General features: G+C 36.3%; 1 protein-coding gene across 3 annotated transcripts; it reads right to left on the reverse strand.

The window, feature by feature from the left end:
- Positions 1-4,148: 4,148 nt before the first annotated feature.
- Positions 4,149-20,400, reverse strand: LOC129429745 (endothelin-2). Of its 3 annotated transcripts, none has more exons than XM_073855423.1 (5): positions 20,236-20,400; positions 9,666-9,834; positions 9,134-9,262; positions 8,942-9,055; positions 4,149-4,371 (listed from the first exon to the last, which is right to left on the reverse strand). In XM_073855423.1, exons 1-4 carry the CDS (start codon positions 20,264-20,266, stop codon positions 8,947-8,949), a joined length of 438 nt encoding a protein of 145 aa, XP_073711524.1. In that variant the 5' UTR covers positions 20,267-20,400; the 3' UTR covers positions 4,149-4,371; positions 8,942-8,946. The 3 variants fall into 3 exon arrangements, with proteins under 3 accessions (XP_073711524.1, XP_055042613.2, XP_055042612.2); XM_055186638.2 differs by lacking the exon at positions 20,236-20,400 and adding an exon at positions 14,916-15,067 and having other exon boundaries at positions 8,922-9,055; XM_055186637.2 differs by lacking the exon at positions 20,236-20,400 and adding an exon at positions 14,916-15,065.
- Positions 20,401-24,483: the final 4,083 nt, after the last annotated feature.

Below are 24,483 nucleotides of genomic sequence, written 5' to 3' on the forward strand. Positions count from 1 at the left end.
TGCATCCTGGGCATTGTTTTTTTCTGGTTAAAGGGATAGTTCACCCAAAAATAAAATTAATGTCATTAATGACTCACCCTTATGTCGTTCCAAAAAAGTCACGTGACTGCAGTGACGAGGCTGACGTGTTATCTGGTGCGCCCCAGCTGTTTTTTGTGTGCGCCTGAGGCCAGTCTGAGTGAAACGCATGCTGTAAGTTTGAAAAAAAAACTTAGCAAACATATCTGAGGATAACACGTCAGCCGCGTCACAACAGAACCGGAAGAGAAGACAATGCTGCATAAATTTGTAATTTTTGTTATTTTTGGACCAAAATGTATTTTCGATGCTTTAATACATTCTAACTGACCCACTGATGTCACATGGACCACTTTGATGAGGTTTTTTTTACCTTTCTTGACATGGACTGTATACCATACAATGGAGGGTCAGAAAGCTCTCAGACTAAATTTAAAACATCTTAAAGAGCCACACAGATGCAAAATCCAAAATGATCTGTATTGCAGTGTGTCATGTAGCTGTCCATCAATGTAAACAATGTGCATAGTAGTTGAACCATAAAGTGCACGATTAATAAAGTTATTGGCTTCTAAAGTAGGGAGTCGACTCTGAATCGCTGAAACGAGTCATCATATGGATTGAATCTCCTGGCTGACTTTATCCACGTAATACCAACACTTTGAATGATAATTTCCGCCTACAGCCTTGCTCGCGAGAGAAATGAAAACTATGACCTGCCCACAGCTAGTTAGTGTGTAAACATCATATCCCGCTGTGTTTTCAGTTTGTGTTGTTTTCACTACCAAAGGATGAAGATATATGAAGAATATGTGGTTAAAATTACTTTTTCAAGGAGGGATATACTAAACATTTGGCTGTGAAGAATCAGTAGTTAAAATTACTTTTTCACGGAGGGATTTACTAGACGTTCGGCTGTGAAAAATCAGTGGTTAAAATTACTTTTTCACGGAGGGATTTACTAGACGTTCGGCTGTGAAAAATCAGTGGTTAAAATTACTTTTTCACGGAGGGATTTACTAGACGTTCGGCTGTGAAAAATCAGTGGTTAAAATTACTTTTTCACGGAGGGATTTACTAGACGTTCGGCTGTGAAAAATCAGTGGTTAAAATTACTTTTTCACGGAGGGATTTACTAGACGTTCGGCTGTGAAAAATCAGTGGTTAAAATTACTTTTTCACGGAGGGATTTACTAGACGTTCGGCTGTGAAAAATCAGTGGTTAAAATTACTTTTTCACGGAGGGATTTACTAGACGTTCGGCTGTGAAAAATCAGTGGTTAAAATTACTTTTTCACGGAGGGATTTACTAGACGTTCGGCTGTGAAAAATCAGTGGTTAAAATTACTTTTTCACGGAGGGATTTACTAGACGTTCGGCTGTGAAAAATCAGTGGCTAAAATTACTTTTTCACGGAGGGATTTACTAGACGTTCGGCTGTGAAAAATCAGTGGTTAAAATTACTTTTTCACGGAGGGATTTACTAGACGTTCGGCTGTGAAAAATCAGTGGTTAAAATTACTTTTTCACGGAGGGATTTACTAGACGTTCGGCTGTGAAAAATCAGTGGTTAAAATTACTTTTTCACGGAGGGATTTACTAGACGTTCGGCTGTGAAAAATCAGTGGTTAAAATTACTTTTTCACGGAGGGATTTACTAGACGTTCGGCTGTGAAAAATCAGTGGTTAAAATTACTTTTTCACGGAGGGATTTACTAGACGTTCGGCTGTGAAAAATCAGTGGTTAAAATTACTTTTTCACGGAGGGATTTACTAGACGTTCGGCTGTGAAAAATCAGTGGTTAAAATTACTTTTTCACGGAGGGATTTACTAGACGTTCGGCTGTGAAAAATCAGTGGTTAAAATTACTTTTTCACGGAGGGATTTACTAGACGTTCGGCTGTGAAAAATCAGTGGTTAAAATTACTTTTTCACGGAGGGATTTACTAGACGTTCGGCTGTGAAAAATCAGTGGTTAAAATTACTTTTTCACGGAGGGATTTACTAGACGTTCGGCTGTGAAAAATCAGTGGTTAAAATTACTTTTTCACGGAGGGATTTACTAGACGTTCGGCTGTGAAAAATCAGTGGTTAAAATTACTTTTTCACGGAGGGATTTACTAGACGTTCGGCTGTGAAAAATCAGTGGTTAAAATTACTTTTTCACGGAGGGATTTACTAGACGTTCGACTGTGAAAAATCAGTAATTAAAATTACTTTTTCACGGAGGGATTTACTAGACGTTCGGCTGTGAAAAATCAGTGGTTAAAATTACTTTTTCACGGAGGGATTTACTAGACGTTCGGCTGTGAAAAATCAGTGGTTAAAATTACTTTTTCACGGAGGGATTTACTAGACGTTCGGCTGTGAAAAATCAGTGGTTAAAATTACTTTTTCACGGAGGGATTTACTAGACGTTCGGCTGTGAAAAATCAGTGGTTAAAATTACTTTTTCACGGAGGGATTTACTAGACGTTCGGCTGTGAAAAATCAGTGGTTAAAATTACTTTTTCACGGAGGGATTTACTAGACGTTCGGCTGTGAAAAATCAGTGGTTAAAATTACTTTTTCACGGAGGGATTTACTAGACGTTCGGCTGTGAAAAATCAGTGGTTAAAATTACTTTTTCACGGAGGGATTTACTAGACGTTCGGCTGTGAAAAATCAGTGGTTAAAATTACTTTTTCACGGAGGGATTTACTAGACGTTCGGCTGTGAAAAATCAGTGGTTAAAATTACTTTTTCACGGAGGGATTTACTAGACGTTCGACTGTGAAAAATCAGTAATTAAAATTACTTTTTCACGGAGGGATTTACTAGACGTTTGGAAATGAAAGATGGTTCGGTACCCACTTTATTTGGAACAACATGCGTCTCCTTACCACAACCTGTAAGTACGATTATAGCTACATACTTGCTTAACGGAGTATAAAAATGTTAATGTCTGTTGTCGTTTTTATAACTTGGACTAATGATGAATGATGTGTATTGATGTTGTTTGTTAAAGGTGCAGTGTGTAATTTTTAGAAGGATCTCTTGACATAAATGCAAAATATTATACAAAACTGTATGATCAGTGGTATATAAAGACCTTTCATAATGCACAGTTATGTTTTTATTACCTTAGAATGAGATGTGTTTATCTACATACAACGAGGGTCCCTTTACATGGAAGTCACCATTTTGTGCCGACATCTTTCTACAGAAGCCCTTAACGGACAAACTTTTTTACTAAATTGTCTCCGACGATGACATGTTTGTCCGGTGGCAGCTGCCGTAGCTTCTCTATGCATTTCAAAAGCGAGGGGTGAGCAGTGGACTGAGCCATTGATTGCAATGCGCAACCTTACCACTAGATGCTGCAAAAATGTACACACTGCATCTTTAAACTGTTTTTAATATACTGTCGGAGAGTCACGTTAGCAAGCGGCTAAGGCATGTGCACTAACTTAAGTGTTTACATTTTTGCTATGGTTCGGTTAGCTTACATAAATGCTTAAATGAGTGTAAAATGTTAGTTTCTGTCGTCGTTTTTATTGCTTTGATTAATGATGAACGACGTGTATTGATGTCGATAATGTCTTTTTAGTAAATCATGTTGCATTATTATTGGTCTGTGCCACTGATCTGTGGTCTGTGAAGACTGTGTCAGTTGACCAATCAGAGCAGAGTAGGCTACTGAATACTTATAAACAGTGATAGGACGCTTAAAATTGGCATCTTACTGGCTCTTTAAACTGTGTTCCAAAGATGAACGGATGTCTTAGTCATTAATGACATTATTTTCATTTTTGGGTGAACTATCCCTTTAAGTCAATTTACTATTCTCTATCCAGAACCTGTTGGGCTTACATTACTAAAAATGCATATCAGACCAAGTATGCCCAAAGTCCTTAGGGAAGTCATACCACTAGGCGGCCATGTTTGCATTGTAGCAGTTTCAAGTGACATCATCTCAAATTTGCACATACGACACCAGTCAATAAAATAGTTAATATAAAGTAAAAGCTTTGTAAAGTGAATGTAATATAAAACAAAGAAATATATAAATAAAAAAGCCAAATGCAATATCACAATGCTGAAAAACAAGAACATATTATGTGACTCAGCCATATCTTGCTAACATTAATCTGTTTTTAGCTCACTTTTAATCATTTGTGGGATTTTTGAGGGTGTTTCCCAGCACCTAACAATGTGGTTAGTGGTTGCCTCAAAGAGTCTTAACCGAAGCATAGTAGACAGGAATAGAGTCTGTTTGTTCCTTTGTCCCGGTAAATGCGAGCGCCACAAATTTCTTCCAGAGGTTTCTTGTGAAAGCCTTCCTGTGAGGTAAACCAGCATTCCTGATGATGCTGAAAATGAAGAGAGATAAATAGCCAGTGCATAAAGATTGGAAATTCAGACCCGCTACTATCTATCTTAAATATATGGTTTATCCTACATTATGTGATCGCTTATCATCAACCGACAATATCACTTTACAACAGAAAGGCTTTAAACATCACCTCATGGAAAACTAACATCAACAGAAGACAGCGTAAATGCAGCTATTCAGAAAATTGCTAGCCTCTAGCACAATGGAAACGTTAAGCTTTGTCATTAAGACTCTCATGATGAGACTCCTGTTTGATCTCTAAGCATGGTGACTGTTATATCGGTTTCTCTTACAGTAGTCTTCTTAAAGGGGACATTTCACAAGACTTTTTAAGATGTCAAATAAATCTTTGGGGTCATTTCACAAGACTTTTTTAAGATGTCAAATAAATCTTTGGGGTCCCCAGCATATATGTTTTTAGGGGCGGTATTATTAAGATCCCTGTCTGACATCACACGGGGAGCCAAATTTAATTTCAATTACCTGTTTTTGCACATGCTTGCAGAGAATGGTTTACCAAAACTAAGTTACTGGGTTGATCTTTTTTCAGATTTTTCTAGGTTGATAGAAACACTGGAAAGCCAATTATAGCACTTAAACATGGAAACGTCAGATTTTCATGATATTTCCCCTATTAAGTTACTTTTCGCTGTACGGACATATTCAATTTATGTAAGTCTATGAGTCTGAAGGCAATTTCTGAAGTTTGAACCTGTGTCAAGCTGTTCTTAATGAGTACGCTGCATCACATTATCATCACATTATGATGGTCAGGTGCTTTACTGTCTTTTTCACTCTAAACACCAAAAAGTTTCAAAACCCCAAAAGAGTTTTTTTTTTATTATTTGCCTTTTCACAATAAAATAAACCCGGTCAGTTTAATAAATACAAACAATATTTTAGTCCAACTAATGACAAGCAATTACAATTATTTTGACATGATATACCCTAAGGCAGGGGTTCCCAACTTTTTTCCTTGTGGCCCCTCAGAAGTAAATATATGACAATCTGAGACCCCAACCCTCTACACATTGAGATGTGTTCATGCATCGTTATTTGACATCAAAGTGACTTTGTATCCTATGCTTTGAAATCTGCACCCCCCCCCCCCCCCCCTAAGGGGGGCCTAGACCTTAGGTTGGGAAGCACTGCCATAGTGTATAATTAAGCATTTTAAACTTACATTTCATTAATATAATAACAAGGAAATAAAAAAAATACTCTTATAAAATAGAAAGTGCATTTCATCATATTTCTATTTAAAAATATGCCGGTGGTTCCCGGAATAGATTATGGATCAGTGACAAAAACTTTTTTTTATCTTTTTAAAGTTTTAAATTAAGACTAAATGGACCTGAAAATGTCAAATGGTGTTACCGCCAATTGAGCCAAAGAATGAAAAATATTAAATATTTTATCCACCTCGATGGCATGTATGCGTAATCATAAAAAATGTTAAAATATCATTTTATTACTTATTTCTAAATGTAAATTTTAACATGTTTTTGTAATATTTGTCCTGACATATGCTGAAAACAGCTCGTTTTTCAAATATTCTTTGACAAATTATGTAAAAATGTATGTAAAAAAATCATATTACACTAAACTAGATGATTATATTTTATTCCATATTTTTTATGAATATATTTATATTTTCATTAAAAAAAAAATAGTTACACCAATTGACACAGACCAGTAACAATACATTGACAATTTTGCAATTATCCCGTAAATATTCTTTCAAAATGAAATGAAACCAGAAATTTTTGACTCAAAAAAGAGAATGTTTGCAAGTAATCTGCAAATTTATTTCGAGATTTCAACCCTTTTACATTTAATTGAATGACTTCACGTCATTGACCCATATAAGTGGGTCATAAAATGAAAAGTTTGGGAATTAGGCGATTACATTAGCAGATGTAGTTTCAAACATTCAAGGAAAAATCTAACTGTATCCACTGATACATTTGAACAGCTTCATTATGTGTATAGTTAAAGAAATTATGTATAATATTGTTCAGCCTTTTGCCTTTATTTGCAACCAGTCTTTCAAAACTGGTATCTTTCCAAATGAAATGAAAATAGCTAAAGTTCTCCCATTATATAAAGAAGGTGATAAGCATTTGTTTTCTAATTATAGACCCATTTCTTTGCTTTCTCAATTCTCTAAAATATTAGAAAAGTTATTTGTTAAAAGGATGGATAACTATATAGAATTAAATAACATTTTAACGGAACAACAATTTGGTTTTAGAGAAAATAGGTCAACAACAATGGCAGTTATTAATTTAGTTGAAAATATTACACAAGCAATGAATAAAAAACAGTATACAGTTGGAATTTTTTTAGATTTACAGAAAGCTTTTGACACAATAGACCATAACATCTTATTATATAAATTGCAAAAGTTTGGTTTCAGGGGTATAGCACAGTCTTGGGTTTAAAATTATCTAACAAATAGGCTTCAGTACGTACACATAAATGGTGTAGATTCTAATTTGCAGAGAATAAGTTGTGGAGTTCCCCAAGGCTCGGTGTTGGGACCTAAGTTATTTTTGCTTTATATTAATGATATTTGTAAGGTGTCTGATGTACTCAATTATGTTTTGTTTGCTGATGACACAAATGTTTATTGCTCGGGTCAAAATCTGGAAGAGTTGGTAATGGTAGTGGAGAGGGAACTGTACAAATTAAAGAGTTGGTTTGACTTAAATAAATTATCTTTGAATTTATCTAAAACAAAATTTATGGTATTTAATAATAAATTGATAGAAAATGATATTAATATTAAAATTGAAAATCATTTGTTAGAAAGAGTTAATTACATTAAGTTTTTAGGAGTGATTATTGATCATAAAATGGCATGGACATACCATATACAAAATGTTCAAAAGAAAATATCAAAAATAATTGCTATTTTATATAAATTGCAATATATTTTGAATAAAAGTGCATTATATATATTGTACAGTTCTCTCATCACTCCATATTTAACATATGGAATAGAAATCTGGGGGAATACTTATAAAGTTAGAACTACTCCAGTTTTTCTACTACAAAAAAAGGCTATCAGAATAATTACACATTCTTCATATAATACTCCAACGAATTCTTTGTTTATTCAGTTAAAAACATTAAAATTCTATGATTTGGTAGATTTGTATACAGCTAAATTTGTGTATAAGGCAAGACAACCTACTCTCCCTCAGTCCTTGCAAGCTATGTTTAGCTTGAGAGACAGTACTTATGATCTAAGAGGGGCTTATATGTTTAATATACCGTATTGTAGAACAAATTTAAGAAGACACTGTCCATCAAATAAAGGTGTTCAGCTTTGGAATAGCTTGCCAGATGAGTTAAAAAAGGCCAGGTCATTAATACAATTTAAAATACTTTATAAAGGATTGGTATTAAAAAGATATATTGAATAGCAATGATAAAATTAATAGTGAAAATAATAACAATAATAATAATGCATGTACTTCTAAATATATATTGAAAATATTTTATTTCGCCATATTAAATAATGAAAATTACTGCTGCTTGTATGGAGTTAAGGGTGGGCTTAATAAGCTTTTGCTTCAGCCTACACCTTTTGGTCAATAAAAGTGTAATGGAATTTTTATTTTTATTTTTTATTTTTATTAATATTCTTCTTTTTTTTTCTCTTTTTGAATGATTTTGTATGTGTATATCCATAACTGTATGTACTTACACGTTTTTATGTTTCATGTGCAAAATGATGCAAATGGAATTTTCTTTTGTTGACCAAAAAATCTAATAAATAAATAAAATTTGATAATTTCTTTTGAATGCAAGTTGTATTTTTCTACATTTTCAAAAACATTCAAATAAAGTTAAATCAAATTAAAACTGCAGCCAGTTGCAAAAAAAACCTAAGTGGCATAACTCTTAAAACTGCAAATACACTTTTCAAATAAAGGTTCTTTTAGGGTTCTATAAAGAACCTTTAACATCTACAGAACCTTTCTGCTGCACAGAAGTTTCACTATAGTCATAAAAGCTCCTAAAGACCTTAAAAAGGCATGAAATAAATGATTTCTTTGGCTGAATGGTTCTTTTGGGAACCAAAAATGGTTCTCTTATGGAAACCCCTTTATTTTTAAGAGTGTAAAGTGTTTATTGACTTACACAATAAGGTGTTTTATTGACATACTGTAGGCTCCAATATTTGTCATAGTGTCTTCTAATTCATACTTCTATAAATTCACTGCATTGCACACTACTATACCACTATTGCCCTCAAGTTTGTTCTAAATATTGTGCTCATTTTTTAATATTATAAAGAAACGTCAGTGGAAAGAAACATTTGCAACTGACATTTAGTAAATCTATCCTTCCTACATACTTTTTATACGGGCATTATGGAGATGATAGCGTTCATGACAAGGCAAAACTGAACAATGTCTAATACTGTACCATCACAACCAGTTATAAAGCACACATATTTTGACATGTTGTCACGCCAGATTCCAGAATCTAAAAAAAAAAAATACAATAAGTTACCATGGTAGTATATGTTTTACCCTTTTCAGGTTGTTTGGATTAGACTGTGCCTCCCCAGTCTCAATGGGAATCTAGATTTGTAATGTTCTTTGAAGTTTCTGTGATGGCTCTTTTTGACACTGCCATTTTCCTCTCTGAAATTTTAACAGGAGCAGTGCATCAATAAGATATTTTTTATCAAATATGCAGTGACTTTTAGAAATGATACTCACTCTCGTTGCAGATGTCTGCAGGAACAAAACTGCAGGCACTTTGTATCTCTCTGGTCTGCACAAAGGCATCGTTTTACATCTCGCCTTAGACGGATTTGGAGCGAACCCACACCGTAGGGAACGACTTGACTTAAAGAGAACAATGAATATTTTAGAAAGAATTGAAAACCGATCACTATTTTAAATAAAACACAGCAACCTTCTCTAGATGGTTAAAGAGTTCACACTCAGCTACTTATTTCATTTCCCAGGAGCCAGACCTTTATGTCTTTGGTTTTTAGGTTGTTTTTCACCAAAGGCAGTCTGCCTGTCCTCAGGTCTCCTCCATGCGTGGGCCACATTAGTAAAACCACATACTTACTTTAAATACAACCAGACACACACTTACAGCATGCACAGGTTACCAACATCACTCCCCCGCACACATCAACTTCCCTGATTCACTTCTGGCCATTTTTTACACATCCACATCTACTAACGTAAACCAGTGTAAGTAAATCTTGCGTCTTTGGTCTGTGTGCGGCTGGTGTACCTGGGTGTATCGACCCAAACTATTCCAATATGGCAAAAGTAAACACATTCCTTGTCCTTCACATTTCCACAGGAACAGCGCTTCTCACGATGATGGATTTGCAAAGTAGAGTTGACAGATCGGCTTCTGTTTGCATTGGACCGTGGGACTGACAGGGATGCTGTGTAGGCTGAATACAAAAAATAAGTTTTAATTACAAATAACTAAACACCAGTACATATTGGGAAGGTTTCCAGGACAGGGTTTAGAGTAATCCAGGAACAGGGCATTTAAGTAGTTCTTACAAACATACTTTACAAAAAACAATGCTGTGAGTAGCGTAATAACGATTAATCGGACAAATGTGCTTTTTCTCAAAAAATGAATTTTAATGAAATCCCGGCACATCCCAAAGCCAGGGGACACTCTCGTGCAGAAACTCCCTTTGTGAAGAAGTAGCATTACAAACGCTATTCCAGGAAATGTTTATAAGAATATTTATATTGCTGTTCTTTAAATTGTTTCAGGTATTTTCATGAGAATAAGAATATTTTAAATGATTTTGTTTAAGGAGTGTTGCTTTTTTAAATTCACATTATAAACGACTCTGACTCATAATAGTTTTAGATTGATAAGGATTGCCTACTGACCAAATGCCGTAGTACACGCACAAGCTTGAAACAGAAACGATTCTGAATCGATTTCAGAGGCATTTTTAATGGGATACGCGATTAATCGTTACAGCCCTATAGCATCATGAGACAAAACAATGGCACTGATATAAGATATGCATGTCAATGCAAGTTGTGTTTAAATTAACACAGCTCAAATAGTCTGGTAGTAGCTCTGTCCGGGAAACCGACCCTTTATCAATTTACCCAACATTTTAATTCCAAATTAATTTTCTGCAATTGAAACGTTTCAAAGGCTAAAGTTTTTGCTTTGGTGTACGCCTTAAAGGCGGGGTGCAACATTTTTGTAAAACGCTTTGGAAATGGGAGTTGGGCAGAGTACCAAAACACACTTGTAGCCAATCAGCAGTAATGGGTAACACAGTCTCACCCCATGTCGTCGGGATTTGACGACACTTGACCATTCGTCAATATGTGACGCGGAGGGTGTGCCTTTCGCGTCATTTTTTGACGAATGGGGACTTCGGTACTGTTGCGTCCGTTGCGTTCTCTTCTCTTGTTTTCTTGCCATTTTCGCGTCGGTTTAGTGTTAGATTACGCAAAATTAAACAGTGTACGCGAAATTAAACAGTGTACGCGAAATTAAACAGTTGTCACCTGGCGTTGGGGTTAGAAACAGTTGTCACCTGGCGTTGGGGTTAGAGTTAGGTTTGGGTAGGGATGTCATTATGTAAATCTAACCCTAAACCGACGCGAAAATGGTAAGAAAATAGGAGAAGAGAATGCAACGGACGTAATAGTATTGAAGTCCCCAGTTCGTCAAAAAATGACGCGAAAGGTATACCCTCCGCGTCACATATTGACGAATGGTCAAGTGTCGTCAAATATTGACGACATGGGGCCCTATTTTAACGATCTAAGCGCATTGTCTAAAGCGCACAGCGCAACGTCTAAATGGGCGTGTCCGAATCCACTTTTGCTAATTTAACGACGGGAAAAATGATTTTTGCGCCGAGCGCATGGTCGAAAAGGGTAGGTCCTATTGTAATGGGAGTATTTTGGGCGTAACGCGCAGTAAACCAATGAGAGTCACAGCTCTCATTCCCTTTAAAAGCAAGTTGCGCTGGCGCTATGTCTAATCCCTATTTAGATGACGAACTTTGAAAACTGAAAAACTAAGCGGAGGAAGAAGATCCCCAGTTTAAGATTAATGTTAAATAATTGTGTTGTTTTTCACTTGTATTGAAATTGTTATTTTTTTATTAAAACCTTTAAAAGCCGTTTTCTTTTAGTCATGGAATTAAAAAAGCAGGCTTGTAATTGCTTTAAATGTATGCCTATCCAATATCATCAAAAATATTTTACAAGTATGTAAGATAAGGTTTGTACTCTAAAAATACTTTATTTGTAACAAACAGGAGATAAAGAAATTACAAACGGCTCTCCTCACGTTTCAGCACTTTGGACAGCGGTTTTTTTAGCAAAGAGTTTTTTTAAGCATTACTTACAAATGTTTCTCATCTCGCCATATCCACAGGTACATCATATACAATAAATTCGTGAGGTAGCATTAAAAAAAAACATTTAAAAACAGACGCATTTGTTTAAAGCAAAGCATTTATTTACTTATCAGGCTGCAGGTGAAGCAGCTCTTTGCGCCTTCTAACGTCTCATAATCAGTCCTCATCTATAAATATGTCCAAGAGACTCAGTAATAATCTCTTAAATTCAATCCTTTAATCTTTCATATTTAAAAGCATTTTTGTGCTGCTGCGCATTTATGTACTTTGTGATAAGCAAACCCGCGTTGTCCTCCCGTTTATAGGCGCATATTACTAATGCGCTCTTTAAATAACATAAAACATATTGCGCCATTGACTTTAGACTTTAGACCAGGTTTTTGTTGGTCAATGGCGTAGTCTATTTTAGTTGCCTCAAAATAGCAACGCGCCAACAATGCGCCTGAACACACCTCGTTTTTCAGACCAGAACGCCCATGGGCGCAAAGGGGGCGCAAATGCATTTGCTATTTAAACAACGCGGCGCTAAACGTGAAAATTAGGGTGGAAACTAGCGAAAGACACTTGCGTCGCGCATTGCGCTGCATTGCGCCGGGTGTAAGATAGAGCCCATGGGGTGAGACTGGGTTTAATGGGCGTGTCTAGTAACCGACATCATAGAGACAGAGCGCAGTTATGCACATTTGAAAACAACGCCCACCTGGGGAAAACAATCCAACCGTCTCCATTGACTTTGTATTGCGAGAGGCCGCCTCCTTGTCATTTCTGGCTTATAACAAAAAAACAGAATAATGCCTAAAAGCTGCTGTGTGACAATATGTACAGCTAACAAGCTAACAAGACTTGAATGCACTGTAAGTGGCTTTGAATAGAATGTTGATGTATGGTTTGTTAGGATAGGACAATATGTGATCTGAGGGTGCAAAAAAATCAAACTATTGAGAAAAGTGCCTTTAAAGTTGTCCAAATTAAGTCCTTACACACAAAAAAAGATAAATTTGACCCATACACATGCATTTTTGACTATTCCTACAAATATACCCACGCTACTTATGACTGGTTTTGTGGGTCAGAGACACATATGTAATGTAAATAATCTCCCACATTTAGCTATCATTTAAAAAGATAAAAGGCTAAAACACATTCAAATAAAGAAAGCCCAAACAAATGAATTCAGTTCAACTTCATTGAGGTTGAGGTGAGTGAGCCAAGTGGCCCATGTGGATTGTGTTTCAAGAAGACAGCAACTACGAATCAGTGACCGACCGCATTTTTTGCCTCCAGGATTCCTGCAGTACATGCAGATCCTGCTACAAACCAAACCACCACTACAGCTTCCGTTGGTTGCGGTTTAAAACTTAAATGAAAACCAGGTTTCTGGCTAATACACATGAGCAACACGAGCAACAAACAAAGGAACAACACGGTATTACCATAGAACAAGATGCACCATAGTACTGTTTCCATGGTAATACCATCATCATGTACTTTTTTCTTTATTAATAAATTAAATGAAATCGATTATAAAGTAGATTATAATGACATCACTCTTAAAGGCTCAGCATTTAGATGCTCATGTTTTGGTGATGCCCTCACAGCACAAGCTACGGTTACAATAGTCCAGACAGTTATGCTTCTGTTATAATAAATGTCAATGAAAAGTAATACGTTTAGGGGTGGACAGGGCATATAACATATCTCAGTGCCATTGTTTTGTCTTAAAGAGGCACACCAGTATTGTTTGTTGTAATGTATGCTTGTAAAAACGAGTTAAATGTCCTAATATAACTAAGGCCTAGTCATGGATTAATCTAAACCCTGTCCAGGAAGCCACCCCATAGTGATGAATGGAGTTAAAGAAAAGCCTATTGGAATGTCTTGCTTAAAATGCCTCGCATACTGACCCCTGTACCACCCTACCCTAAATTATCATGAGAAAGATACAATCAGGAAATATTTTATTCATCCCTGGTATTAGGCTAGACATAAACCCTTAGGTAGGATCTATAAAACTTCCTAAAAATGTAATTTTGTGTCCTGTGCCCTGAAGACAGTGCCAATGTGGATCAGCACAGTACAAGCGAGAAATTACATAATCACATAACCACAAACATTAAAGCACATCTTGCTCAACTGAATATAAGCAGCAGCAGCAGGTTTTAAGTTGTTATCCTTTACCGTTTAATATGATTTAAACCAAACACTACTGGAAAGTATCATAATTCACATTCCAGCCATGTAGTAACAATATACTGTTATACATTGTGATAGCCCAAAAACCTGCACCGCATACAAAATAATCCGCTGCTGAAATAAGAACTTATTATAAGAACAAACATACAGAGGTTTTGCAGCCTGCTAACCATCTTTTATTAGTTGATTTAGGATTTGCAAGCATTACATACATGGTAAGTCCAAGAATTATCAGTTCTTTTTGTTTTAATGTTTATAGAGAAAACCTGCACTGGCTATGAACTCTCCAACGCTATTTAATTCAAGCCTACCCACAGAGCCTCCAACTACAGTTCTGTGGTCTATAGGAGATGGCCTACACATGCAGGGTTTCCACCATTACATGCTAAACCCAGACAGGATTTAACAGCATTTTACGCCACATTTAACCCTCGAATGCTTTCCTTATTACAGTATATCACGGCTAACTGCCTATTGTGACGGGCGTTGTAATAAAGATTTATTCCTTTGACTTATTTCTATCACGTTTTATGGCCATTGGCAATAATTTTGCGTATGTTACCAAATGTCAGATGTCTTCTTTACTAGCATAAGATAACAGAAGTTGATGGGATGAATCCAGTTGTTGTGTTATATTAACAAAGAAAATTTGTATGTTTAACCCAACAATGGGTTAAATCAACCCAGCATAGGTTAGAGTGAATAGTTCATATAAAAATGTTGATCTCTTCAATTTACTGCAAAAAATGTACAATACTTTTAATAATTAAATAAGTGACAGTGTCAAGTAATATTTGCAAATCTAATTTAAAAGCAATGGCTTACATTATAGAAAAGCATCACATGTAAACTATAAGATCTAGCAGAGACATTTTACAAATATGTCAGCACTAAGTCAGTATAAAACATGACAATCATTTATTTACCTTGGTGTTCCAACATCAAAACAACTCCACTTATGAAGAACGAGAGAAAAAAATCCATAATGCTCCTTTCCCAAAATGCACAGCGCTTTAATTGGCGAGCCTATCTACAGGATATCTATCTAAAGGCTGAGTGAGAAGCTGTGTGTGGAGAGAGAGAGCAGACTATGAAGGCTTTCAGAAACTCCTGCCACTCTCTAGACACCTCCAGCCTACCACATCCTCCTCCCCATGCCCATCTCACCCTGCCATGTTTTTTTTAATACTAGGAGCAGGTGTTTTACAACCTCAAATAGAGGGTATGCACGTGACGTCACCAAAAATGCCTATACGCCCACTGAGTGGCAAAAGACAGAGCGGCAGAATTTGTGTACAGTGTAAAATCAGCGAAAAACGCATCTAAATGGGAAAAAGCTGTTGTGCGATAGACTGTACTAACAGAATTCTGAGCTATCGTTTTACAGACTGCCAAGAAACACCAAAAGGAGAAGTAAATTGATCGTTCATGCCAAAGTCCACAGACAACATGTGGGTTGATAAGTCGCTAGGGTCACTATCAAGCTGAGGTTTTACTTTCTTCTTAAAAGTATTTTTTCAAGTATTTGTATTTTATCCGTATTTTTCTTTGGAAAAAATACATTCCAAAGCATATTATCATAATTTTTACTCTATTACATTTAATAGATACACGTTCTTGTTTTACATTTAATACATTAACGTACTTTTACTCAAGTAAAAATACACAATTTTAATGTAATTAGGTATTAAATAAATTTTAAAATGCAATATAAAGTATGTTTCTATGCTTTAGAATGTAGTGAAGTAAATTTTTACTGGCATTTTCGCAGCAGCTGCTATGAAAACCAGCCATTTTGTTGAACTTTTGCCACAGGGCGTGCTCCGGGGTGGTCACGTGGATGCATACCCGTTATAGACAAAGATCTGATCTTTAAGGATAGATGCTCCAATTCTTATAGAAACCACAGAGGAAAAGATTTCTCCACAATGTCTTTTCTCATCAGGGGATGGAACATAGAATTACATTATATGGATCAAAAACTCTTATTTTTGTGATTTTGTGATATTTTCATATTGACTGAGTAAGGTCATGTCAAATATGAGTGAAAATAGATTACAAGACTTTAGCCTGGATTTCAGAGACAAAGTCAAATACTTATAATTAATACTAAGTGCACTAATATCAGATTAAATTGGACTTTGAATGTGAGCTTGCATGTAATGGGAATTACTCATATCCAGTGGCGGCCGGTGACTTCTTTTTTCAAGGGCGCTCGATGCGAAGTTCGTCACAACATGTATGTAGCCCATCATGTGTGTGGTCCCTTTTTTCAAAATATGTGTTTTGCGCATCGAGTGAACCTATGTGCATCACGTTTCTTGTCAAAATAAGTGCCTGCTGCAGACGTGTCTAAAGGGTTTATGATAAAAGAGACGCTCGTGTTTGCCAGATACTCGCATAATCTCATGCGTAATCAGAGTTAAGGGAGTGTCTTGCGTGTATTTTGTGAACATGAGCGTCTCTTTTATTATAAAAGGTTTTGACGCGTGTGCAGCAGGCACTTATTTTGACAACACACGTGATGCACATGGGTAACATGATGCAACAAACACATATTTTGAAAACGCACACACATGACACTCCGAACACTTATTTTGAATTTGCGCCCCTCGGATGAGCAGTCACGAGCCGCCACTGCTCATATCCTTAAACTTCAAGAACAAAGTCAAAACTAACCCGGTAAGGAAACCCATCTCCTTCAAAGTGAAAACCCTAGACAGACCAGGTCTTTTTCCCAAACCAAGGGAAGCCCATTTTGGTAAACCTCTGTTTTAATTGAAACAATAAAAACCCAACTGAAACATCTCAGTATACGCATCTGTGTCCCAGACCCTTGAGGGTTCCCTAACAGGTTAAACATCATTCAGTTTGTGATCTTATGCTTTGGCAATAAAAAGAGATATGAACTGTATAGGGTTAAATTAAATAAGAAGTCGTTTAATCACAGTAGGGAAAAATCTGATACAACCACAGGGGCTATTTTTTCCCATCCCTAGTTTTATTTAGCTCACTTTTGACTTCTCATTAGTCCAGATTAGGCTTAGTTTTGCATTCAGAAGAGATAATTAAAGGCTGGGCACGACACAAAACAACATATTTGGTCAGAGAGCCCCCGGCTACGGCAATTAGACTTGAGAGGTGAGATGCTGTGGAGGAAGGAGAACCTCAGAGCTCCAAACGTTTCCTTGCAGATGTGGAAAAAGTTTATTGAAGAGTTTGTTACATTGAACTGTGAACCATAGAAACCTTGCCAATGTTTCACAAGTTATAAGTGTAGTAGATACATACTGAAAAAATTATTTAATATCAAACTGTAGTGCTCCTGGTGCTTCATTTATGATAGTATGATGCTGGCAATGCCAAGACTGTGGGTTTGAGAATGCATACTAATAAAATTAATGTTCACATTTAATGTGAACCTTGAATGCTAGCTGAATTCTTTGAATAAATGTGTCTGTTCATGATCATAGCCCCTTAGCCCCCATAGAGTTTACTGCAATAAAAGTAGCAAACACTACCGCAGCCATGCTTTATTTTTTGCTATTTTAGTTTTAATACATAATGGGGCGGTTTCCCAGACGGGGATTAGACTAGTCCTAGACTAAAATAAATGTATTAGGTGTCCAAACTGAAAACAACTTGCACTGACATATCTTAAAATACACCAGTGCCCTTTGTTTTGCCCTTTTAAGGACATTTCACCAGACTTTTTAAAGATTAATAAATCTTGGTGTCCCCAGAATACATATGTGAAGTTTTAGCTCAAAATACCTTATAGATAATTTATTATAACATGGTTATATTGACACTTTGTAGGAGTGAGCCAAATGTGCCATTTTGGGTGTGTCCTTTAAAATGCAAATGATCTCTGCACTAAATGGCAGTGCTGTGGTTGGATAGTGCAGATTAAGGGGCCTTCTGACATCACAAGGGGAGCCAAATTTCAATGACCTATTTTTTCCACATGCTTGCAGAGAATGGTTTACCAAACTAAGTTACTAGGGATGCTCCGATCAATGCCGATCTCCACTAATAATACGTTGCAGATCACTATTCTGAATCGGACAGCCGATCATATTACAGCTATTTCATGTACTACGGCTTTTGATCAGTAAGTCCTTATCGATCTAAAATCACTGTTAGTTTGAGTCGTTTATAACATGCATTTGAAAAAGCAACACTCGTCAAACATAATTATTAAACATATTCTTTATTATCATGAAAATACCTAAAAGGTTTGAAGAACAGAAATATAAATATATCCTTCAGCCATTTCATGGAGCTGCGTGTCATCACAGCTGCGTGTGTATTGTTCTTCGTCTACAGCGCATTTTGAGTTTCTGCACGAGAGCGCCCCCTGGCTTTTGGATGTAGCGGCATTTCACCGTAATTCATTGAGAAACATAGCAAGCATGATCGGCCGATCGATCGGAGCATCCCTTTAAGTTACTAGGTTTTTTTCACATTTTCTAGGTTGATAGAAGCACTGGGGACCCAATTATAGCACTTAAACATGGAAAAAGTCAGATTTTCGTTATATGTCCCCTTTAAAACTAGTTATATTTCATAATTAAACTAAGGCCTAGTCCTGGTATATGCTAATCCCTGTCCGGGAAATCACCCTAAGTGCTCATATTAATACGCATATAACAGCAGTGTATATCAGTTTGTTTAAATTAATGCAGTGTTTTTCTTTTTTTATTGTTTAATGTTATAAGAAAGCTTGTGATTTACTTATAGTAGTCATATATACAGACAAATGAACCAATGTTATCTCACAAGAATACATATTTTACAAGTTGGCTAATTCGTGTTAATTCATACGACCACATTTGTACGTTTTTGTATGACTTGCCTTGACCCTTGTGACGTTGGGTTTAGGTTGGGGGTTCGGTTTCATTGTTGTTGTTTTTTCATGAGAATCGTATGATTCTGCACAATTAACTTCGTATGAATTGATACGAATTAGCCAACTCGTAAAATATGTACGATTTCTCGTGAGATCAGGCTGGATGAACTTGAAGCTTGATGCCGCAAGTACACAGCAGTCACCTTTGACATAAATTTCCTCTGCATACTTTCAACAAAGTGGAAAGTTCCTTGAATTGTGCATTTAAATTGTGTACTGAATCAAAAGACAATGCCAAAACGTATCCATATCTATTCCAATATAACAGTATTGCCTTATACAAAGCACAAACAGGTGCAGTTTTCGAAACACTTCCCTGGACTCTCACTGACCCTCAGCTGCACATCCTTCTTATGGTAAACCATCTAAGGAAAAGATGTTTAACTAGAGCTGCACACTATGTTAAAATGAGAATCTTTGTAACGTGATGTCTGGGTGGGTGAAGTCTTCAGTAATGTGCTTGCGGGATATTTTTTGACCCATTAGAGAGTGTTGGGAATGACATTGCCAAAGAATTGTCAGGAGTCCATCACACTGACTGCAGAATTGATTATGGAAAAGTTGACGACAGACCACTGAATTATTTGAAAATAAGGCACGCACCAAAGTGGTACTGCGGCATGACGCGAAGCAGGGGTACATTATTTTCAAATAATTCAAAGGACCTGAGTCAATCATTCTGCTTATATCATGGTTACTTACCACAAGTGTTGCCCTGGTGGTTATTTTAAGACATTTGGCAGGTAGTGTGCGTTTTACAGAAAAATAATTAACACCTACATTTCTCAACCAGTCAGAAAAAAAGCATTCAACTGGCCTGTGGTACTATAACAGAGGAAGAAGTGATGGGGTTTCAGAGTTTTTGGAAATCAGGGATCATTTAGCACCAAAATAAAAATGCTGTCATACTGTAGGCCTATCCTAAGGCTGATAGAAACCATGCTTTAACACTACCCACTGCAATAATATACCCCTGTATATTTAGTTATTTGTTAAAGTGTAATGAATTGTATATCTAAAAACAATGCATAAATTAAGTAGCATTTGGTGTATTGTGTTGGTCATAATTATTTTTCACTTATTTGAACAATAAAAATGAAATGAAATCGACCTCGTTAATAGGGGTTGACAGATAAGGAGCGCTATAACTCCCCCTAGTGGTCAAATCTAACAGTTTAAATACGATTGAGCCTAAAATTTGTAGTGGCAGGCAACATGAAGGCAACAGTAAAGCACATAAATCTAAATATTTCTCTAAGGTATTATACAATATACATTTTTATTTGTGTTTGACAAACATTGATTATTCACAAAACGTTGTGAGATTTACTTACGTAGCACTTCGTCAGTCAGGTGCACGTGCATCGCCTCAGAAAACCAGGAAACCTCGGCTGAATAAACATGACGACGGATGTAACTGTCAAGGTGAGAACATGATTCAATGTTATATTAAAGTGCCATCGTGTTATCACTACTCGTTTTCATTATGCGTTTCTTCACGTGAGAGTTCCCAACATGCCGCCATATTTGAACTTAATTAACGGTTGAGTGGATACCTATAGCCTATCGGTCGCTATAAATAAGCTCAAAAATATTAATTGTTTTCTCTCACAAACTACAGAAGACCTATTAAAGGCCCACTAGATTCTTTTTGAGTACTTTAATAATGGTAGGATGTGCTTTTTGGAGATTTCCAAGCTGAGCCCCATGTATGATTTAATTGAATTGACTAGTGTTTGTTTATGACTCATTTACGAATTTAGCAGAAGCTTTTATCCAAAGCAAATTACAGTTGACTACATTACATACAAGGTATACATTTTTGATCAGTATGTATCCTGGGTTGAACCTATGACCTTTTGTGTTGCTATCGCAAAATGCACTGACAGAAGCGCAGCACTTTTATCTTTGGCAATTTACTGGGTTTTAGCATCTTAAATTATTAAAATGTAATTAGGTTCCTCGCTAATTTGATTTATAATACCTATTTTTATGGCATATGATTCATTACAAATCTAAAATAAGCACAATTTTACTACTTTTGTTTGTGCCCTCAAAAGCAAAAAGGTCATTTTCTTTAAGATAGCTAGCAAAATATGGGCAATAATGCTTATTTATAGTAAAATGAAAACAGCACATGCGTCCCTTTGGCACTAATGTGGCTATATAGTTTATGGTGACTTGTTTGTCACTTGTGGAGGTACATCAGAATTTTAGGATACTAATATATCCAAGTACCACTTATAGAGCATGCAAATTAGATAAAACAACAAAACGAATGAAAGGTTACGCAAAAGATAATGAAATGTTATTTTGGTGCTGAATCTAGTAATTATGCCACCAGAAAAACACATGTTGGTCAACCGTAACTTAAAGTAGCAAAAAGATTTTGAGGCTATATTTGGGTAATTGGATTCAAGGAAGGTCTTTAAGAATTTAGGCAATTTCTTTGAGGTAAAATTTGACTTACACGCCTAAAAATAAAGGTGCTACATGATGCCATACTGTAAAAGGACCATTTTTGGCTGTGTGGTTCCATAAAAAAACGTTGTTTTACAGTATGTAGTGAATAATATAAAACTATAAGAAAAAAAATGTGACTGGTTTCTGTTGCATCAATGTGCAATTTAAGCACCTTTATCTTTAAGAATGTACCTCTGGTATTCATAAAACCACTTAAAACATACACATTGTAGTAAAAAGCTGTTTTCATATAAAAAAGAGATTAAAAAGGACACGCGTTTAACATTTAGCAAGTATTAAATGACATTCTAGAATATATAATTAGACCATCAATGTACTGTAAGATGACGACAAAGCATTCTAATTATATCAGACTTTCAGAGGGTGCTTAGTCCTGCAGTGCTCACCTAAACAAAATGCGTCATCTCTCAGTGAGAAAAGTACTTAGTGTCTGCCATGGCTTGCTGGGTATGCCTTGGCTGAATGTAGTCCACTTAAAAACAGTAAAGAACAGATTTTTTACCATATGCCAGTGAGGTCTTGCTGGGCTTCCGTCACCCCTACTATTCTGCTGCCTGTTCTCCTTCCTCCACTATACTTTACATATCTCTATTTTCCTTTACAAGTGTGGAATCGTATGTCCGATACTATCAAAGTTGAACTTCCTAAAGGAGATTAATGACAGCTAAACATCCTCTCCTGGCTCCTGCCCTGCCAAAACATGACGGCTTTGGGGCCATTGACTGAGTGAGTACGAGTTTTGCATTAATGAAAGCGGTGTGGTTTCCCTGGCCTTGTTTTATAAATGGAAAGTAACCTCTGTGTATGTACCTGCACACCCCAAACCTTTCCACAGCCTACCAAGGCGAAATTGATGTTGTTCTTTCCCCAAGCGGTTCCAAATACATCACTTTACAGGTGGCAGCTGGGTTTTCAGTTTAAACACACCTGACGTGAATACTGTCATTCTTCCACATAGTTTTTTTTTTTTTTTTAGGAAAAAAACACCACTGTTCAAACGTTTAGGGTCAGTTAATCTGAAGGTGTGTGCCTAAATGTGTGAGATTAATTTGGTAGATAGAATTTAATTGTGCTTACATGTTAGAGATTTTTCTAAGTAGAAAAATTGAGATGCATGACTTGGACTGAATATTGTAGAAAGCAGCCAATAAGAGCTCAGCATAGGTGGGAGCTCCTTTAATGCTGCAGGGTGAAACCTCAAGAAGCTGGCTGATAAAATAGCATTTTTTTACTAATTTTAGGCAAAGAGTAGCTACTTTAAAGATGCTAAAATATTCGATAAGTTAACTATTATTCCAAAATGTGTACAAATAAAGAAAAATAAGTGAGGCCACAAACTTTTTAATGGTTGTGTACACTCTTAGCAATTAAAGGGATACTGGTAGTTCACCCCAAAATGAAAATAATGTCATTCATGTCGTTCCAAACTCGTAAGACCTCCATTCATCTTCGGAACGCAGTTTAAGATGTTTTAGATTTAGTCCGAGAGCTTGTTGACCCTTCATTGAAAATCTACATACAATATACTGTCCATGTCCAGAAAGTTAATAAAACATCATCAAAGTAGTCCATGTGACATCAGTGGGTCAGTTAGAATGTGTTGGAGCATCAAAAATACATTTTGGTCCAAAAATAACAAAAATTACGACTTTATTCAGCATTGTCTTTCCTTCTGGGTATTCGCTTCAAAACAGACGAGACTAAAGTCACATGACTGCAGTGACGCGGATGACGTGTTATCCTCAGACATGTTTGCAAAATTTTACAGCGTGCGTCTCCCTCAGACTCTAAACGAAGGCCGGGCGCACAAAAAACAGCTGGGACGCACCAGATAACACGTTAACCGCGTCGTACATCATCCGCGTCACGTGACTTTAGTCTCGCGCATGCGCTTCACAACAGACGCGGAAGAGAAGACAATCCTGAATAAAGTCGTTATTTTTGGACCAAAATGTATTTTCGGTGCTTCAACACATTCTAACTGACCCACTGATGTCACATGGACTACTTTGATGATGTTTTTATTACCTTTCTGGACATGGACAGTATACCGTTACTAGATTTTCAATGGAGGGTCAGAAAGCTCTCGGACTAAATCTAAAACATCTTAAACTGTGTTCCGAAGGTCTTACGAGTTTGGAACGACATGAGGGGGAGTCATTAATGTCATTATTTTCATTTTTGGGTGAACTATCCTTTTAAGGTACAACTGCTGTCACTGGGATGGTAGTACCCTTTCAAAAAGTAGACTTTTCTACCTAAAGAGTGCATATTTGTACCTCAAAGGTACATAATAGTTCCAATCTGTACCTAATTGGTACATATTTGGACTTATTTAAAGGGTACTGCCCCAGTGACAGCTTTTGTATCTTTATTTCTGAGAGTGTACATGCCATAGATCTCACAACATAGCACCGGTTACATTAGAGAGCAATATAATGGAAAACAAAAGAAAATACAAACACACAGTACTTGCACACCATCATCACATTGTTATAGTTACTGCATATGGTTTTTATTGATTTTAATTCGCTTTGATTGACATTTACAGCTAGTACATCATTTCATGTTAGGAAATTTAATTTGTCCTGTGTGTTGCCAGGGTTAATATGCTGACTATCCAGATGTAGTAAAAATTTAGTAACTTGTAAGTCATGCTCTTTAAATGACATGACACATGATATATTTCAGCACAGTTAGATACGTATTTTAAGCACAGCAGGAACGTCTCTAAACGCTTTAGTGGAAAGAGGGCAAAATATATTGCCTGTAAATTGATTTTGGAAAGTTGTACCAAAGCCATTCGGCGCAAGGGAGAGCTGGAGGGAAAATACTGTAAACAGTGCTATAAGTCTGACTTTCAGATCGTCGCTGTCTTCTTTACATCTGCTTCCTATTATGACTCAGAAGTTCCATGCAAGCCATATGTGTCTGTCCCTCTCAATAAACAGAGGACCAGCCGGTAAAGGCCTGTAAAACGAATCACATCACCTAATGGATATTCACTTTAGGGTTATGTCCTATCAGGGTACCATTAACAGCTGCTGATGTGAAGCTTAAAATAAGCATATGATAGTTGATCAACAATGCGTTTATAA

The sequence above is a fragment of the Misgurnus anguillicaudatus genome, chromosome 18 (genome assembly GCF_027580225.2).
Source record: "Misgurnus anguillicaudatus chromosome 18, ASM2758022v2, whole genome shotgun sequence".
In the NCBI taxonomy this organism is placed as follows: domain Eukaryota; kingdom Metazoa; phylum Chordata; class Actinopteri; order Cypriniformes; family Cobitidae; genus Misgurnus; species Misgurnus anguillicaudatus.